General features: G+C 35.8%; 1 protein-coding gene across 1 annotated transcript; it reads right to left on the bottom strand.

Moving 5' to 3' along the window:
• Positions 1–738: 738 nt before the first annotated feature.
• Positions 739–1,661, bottom strand: LOC103680358 (olfactory receptor 6M1-like). The gene is given in 2 exon segments (XM_008709896.2): positions 739–902; positions 905–1,661. Coding segments are annotated over 2 exon segments (921 nt in total).
• Positions 1,662–4,165: the final 2,504 nt, after the last annotated feature.

The raw sequence follows: 4,165 nt of genomic DNA on the forward strand, positions 1-4,165 counted from the left end.
AACATAAAGAAAAAAATAAAAATGTGTGGAATGTTGGTTAATACTAGGAATAGTTGACATTTAAAATCCTCAGAATTTAGGGATGCCCGGGTTTCTCAGACAGTTGAGTGTCTGACTCTGAGTTTCAGCCCAGATCATGATCTCAGGGTCCTAAGATCATGTCCTGAGATTGAGGCTTGGGGCAGGCCCCAAATTTACATGGAGTTAGCTTGAATTTCTCTCTCACCCTCTGCCCCTACCCTGACTCACATATTCTCTCTCTCTCTCTCAAATAAATAAACAAAATCTCTTTTAAAACCTCATAATTAACTCCTGAATTATTTATAATCTTGTGAGTGCAAGTGTGTTTTGCATACAAGACCACAGACCTGAAAAGTTTATATCTTCTGAAATTGGAAAAAATGAAATTAATCAAGTAATATACACACATATAGGCCATCATTACAACACTATTACTTTAATTACACCACATTGTTAAGGAAAAGTACTGCCAACACCATATGGACTACTATATATAGTACAGTAAGTGTCACTACCACCAATACCAAAATACTTTTTTTCATGTTTATTCAATCATCTTGAAATACAAGATGTATATAAACCCAATTTAACTATGTTATTATGATTATACATAATAAACACACATAAATATATCTTTCCTCCACTGATAGAATAAAATTCAGAACTCATGCTTGGCAAAACTAAAATACTCAAGTTTGGGATGATTCAAAGATACTATTACTTGGACCTCATCTGCTTGAGGAAGTTCTGGCCCTTGGCCAAGCTGTCCTTCAATGCATCTTTCATGGTTTCATTTCGTAGACTGAAGATGAAGGGATTCAGGAGTGGTGTGATGACACTAGAGAGGATAAAGAGGATCTTGTTAAGATGCAAGCTGCTTGAACATAGACAAAAATGGAGATCCCGTAGCCCATGGAGACCACAGTGAAGTGAGACGCACAGGTGGCAAAGGCTTTGCGTTGGCCTTGTCCTGAGGGTATCCTCAGAATGGTGGAGATGATGTAGATATAAGAGACCACGGTGAGGGAGAGGGAGCTGAGGGACAGGACAAGAGAGCTGAGGAAGTCCAAGAGTTCAATGATATGGATTTCAGCACAGGCCAAGTGGAGGAGAGGAGCACTGTCACAGAAAAAGTGATCGATCACATTGGGACCACAGTACGGCAGCCCAGCCTTCAGGACAGTGGATGGGAGAATGAGGAGAAAGCCACCCACCCATGAGAGGATAACAAGACGCACACAGAGTGAGCTGGTCATAATCACAGGGTACTGAAGGGGGCTGCAAATGGCCACATAGCGATCATAGGACATGACTGCAAAAATGATGAACTCCGTGCATCCAGAAAGGAAGTAGAAATAGGACTGGGTGAGGCATCCACCAAATGAAATGGTCTTTCTCTCTGACAGGAAGCCTGCCAGCATCTTGGGAACAGCACAGGTGGTAGTTAATACTTCACTGAAAGAGAGATTGCTGAGGAAGAAATACATGGGTGAGTGAAGCCTGTAATCCAGGAGAATCAGGGTAATGATGAGGGTGTTTCCAAGGACTGTCACCAAATAGGCCAATAAAAAAATCAAGAACAGGAGGCCCCCAAGAGCTCTGGTGGTTGGTATCCCTGTAAGAGTGATCTCTATCACCATGGTCCAGTTCTCCCTCTGCATGCTGGGTGGAAAATCTTAATTTTGTCAAGGAAGCAAAAGAAGCAACATGTATTAATACCTAAGACTACGATTCTAAGATATATTAAGATGAGCATCATTTTATTACTAGCAAAAATAAGCAACATTATTGATAAATGTGGTTGGCTTTCATTTTTCTTATAATGTCCATGTAAGGCTCATAACATCCACATGAAAATTGATATTTTTAATAATTAGCATGAATAAAGGTCATCCTCTCTAACACGGGTTTTTAAACCCCTACATCTCTATTTCATTACTGAAATGATAAAAAGGCAGTGGTTTTAATTATTTTCTATCTATATATCTATCATTAATATTTTTGTAAAAAGTATTTTGATCACTAACTAATAGATCTTTTAAATTATTAAGTGTATTGAATTGGAAACAAATTAAAATTTTGATTTTGTAATTGATTTTTGTTTTCAAAAAACATTACTTGCACTACACATTTGAGATACTTTCCAGTTCACTCAGATATCTAATGTGGTCAACTCTACAGAATCAGAACTTTTACTTATATAATCTTTAAATTTTATTGTAGTTAGTAAATACTTTGTGAATAGGAATTTTATAAGTGAAAAATGTGTAAATACCAAGGGAAACAGAGAAAGTAGAATATTGACAGTCTATGAACTCTGGGAAACAAACTGAGGGCTTCAGAGGGGAGGGGAGTGAGAGAATGGGATAGGCTGGTGATGGGTATTAAGGAGGGCACATATTGCATGGGGCACTGGGTGTTATATGCAAGTAATGTATCATGGAACTTTACATCAAAAACTAGGGATGTACTGTATGGTGACTAACATAATAAAATATATTATTATTTAAAAAGTACAATATTAACTTTTAAAACTTTTCTTTTTCTGGAATGGTTTTTTGAACTAATTGCTCATTGATGATGTTTTTGGAATGAATGCACATTATTGTGGTTTCATAATTAATCAGCCCAACATGTTTAAAAGTACTCTTTTAGATACATAAATTGATGCCAGACTTTGTCTCATTGTACATAATTAAAATAAATTGGTTGAATGAAGATACAGAGAAAAGACCAATTTTAAATTTGATGATAATTAAACATTGTTTCACTTAAAGGAAACAAATTAACAATGACATATGACTTTGGCAGGATAAGAAAAATTAAACAATGGAAATCCTAAAACCAAGATAATATGGGAGAGTCAATAAGCAAGTTTTTGAAACAACGGAAAAATAGGATAAAGTAAAGAAACAATAAAAAAAGTTGATATATAATGGGGCACCTGGGTAGTTAGTCAGTTAAGTGTCCAAGTCTTGATTCGGCTCATGTCACAATCTCAGGGTCATGAGATCAGGTCTTGTGCTGGCTCCACACTGGGTGTGGAGTCTGCTTAAGATTTTCTCTCTCCCTCTGCAACTCCTGCTTGCACTCTCACTCTCTCTCTTTAACTCTCTTTCTCTCTCTTTCTAATATATATATATATATATATATATATATACACACACACACACACACAAATAAATAATAATAATAATTAATTTTAAAAAGACATACTATGGAAGGTTGTTATGTAAATTGTATGAAAAATGTGAGTACATTAAGCTCACCTGGCATGTTTCCTCTAAGCCTTGAAGGCAGACGCTTAACCGCTGTGCCACCCAGGCGCCCCAGAAAGCCACTTCTAATATAGAGAAGAAACTGGTAGTTACCACAGGGGAGGTAATTGGGGGAAGGGTTAAGTAGGTAATGGGGATTAAGGAGTGCACTTGCTGTGATGAGCACCATTTATTATATGGAAGTATTGAATCACTATATTGTACACCTGTAATGAATATAATATTGTATGTTAATTAACTGGATTTAAAATATTAACATAAAATTATTTAAAAATAAATAAAAGTGGGGCGCCTGGGTGGCACAGTCTTTAAGCGTCTGCCTTCGGCTCAGGGCGTGATCCCAGAGTTCTGGGACCGAGCCCCACATCAGGCTCCTCCACTGGGAGCCTGCTTCTTCCTCTCCCACTCCCCCTGCTTGTATTCCCTCTCTCGCTGGCTGTCTTTCTCTTTGTCAAATAAATAAATAAATAAAATATTTTAAAAAAATAAAAAATAAAGATAAATAAAAGTAAAATTTAATTGTATTCATTTTCTAAGAAACACAAACATTGAACTTAATAAAAAACCTTAAAAATATTGATGCAACTATGTCAGGGAACTTTTAAAATAATAAGAAGAAAGGAAGATATACTAAAACAAGTAGCAGACAAATTAGAGTTTGCGAGAGATGAAAAAAAAATTTTCCCAGCACAAAACACAAAAAAGGTTAGTTGATATTGTAGAATAAATACTAAATTTTTTATTGAAGATACAAACATCCATGAATTTAATAGAAAAGTGAGATTGTATCAGGATTTTCAGGAATATAGGAAGTCCTAGAAAATAAAAAAAGTGATAATAAAAAATAACATACTCCTTATGCATTA

This window comes from Ursus maritimus, unplaced genomic scaffold (genome assembly GCF_017311325.1).
Source record: "Ursus maritimus isolate PB19 unplaced genomic scaffold, ASM1731132v1 scaffold_5, whole genome shotgun sequence".
Taxonomy (NCBI): domain Eukaryota; kingdom Metazoa; phylum Chordata; class Mammalia; order Carnivora; family Ursidae; genus Ursus; species Ursus maritimus.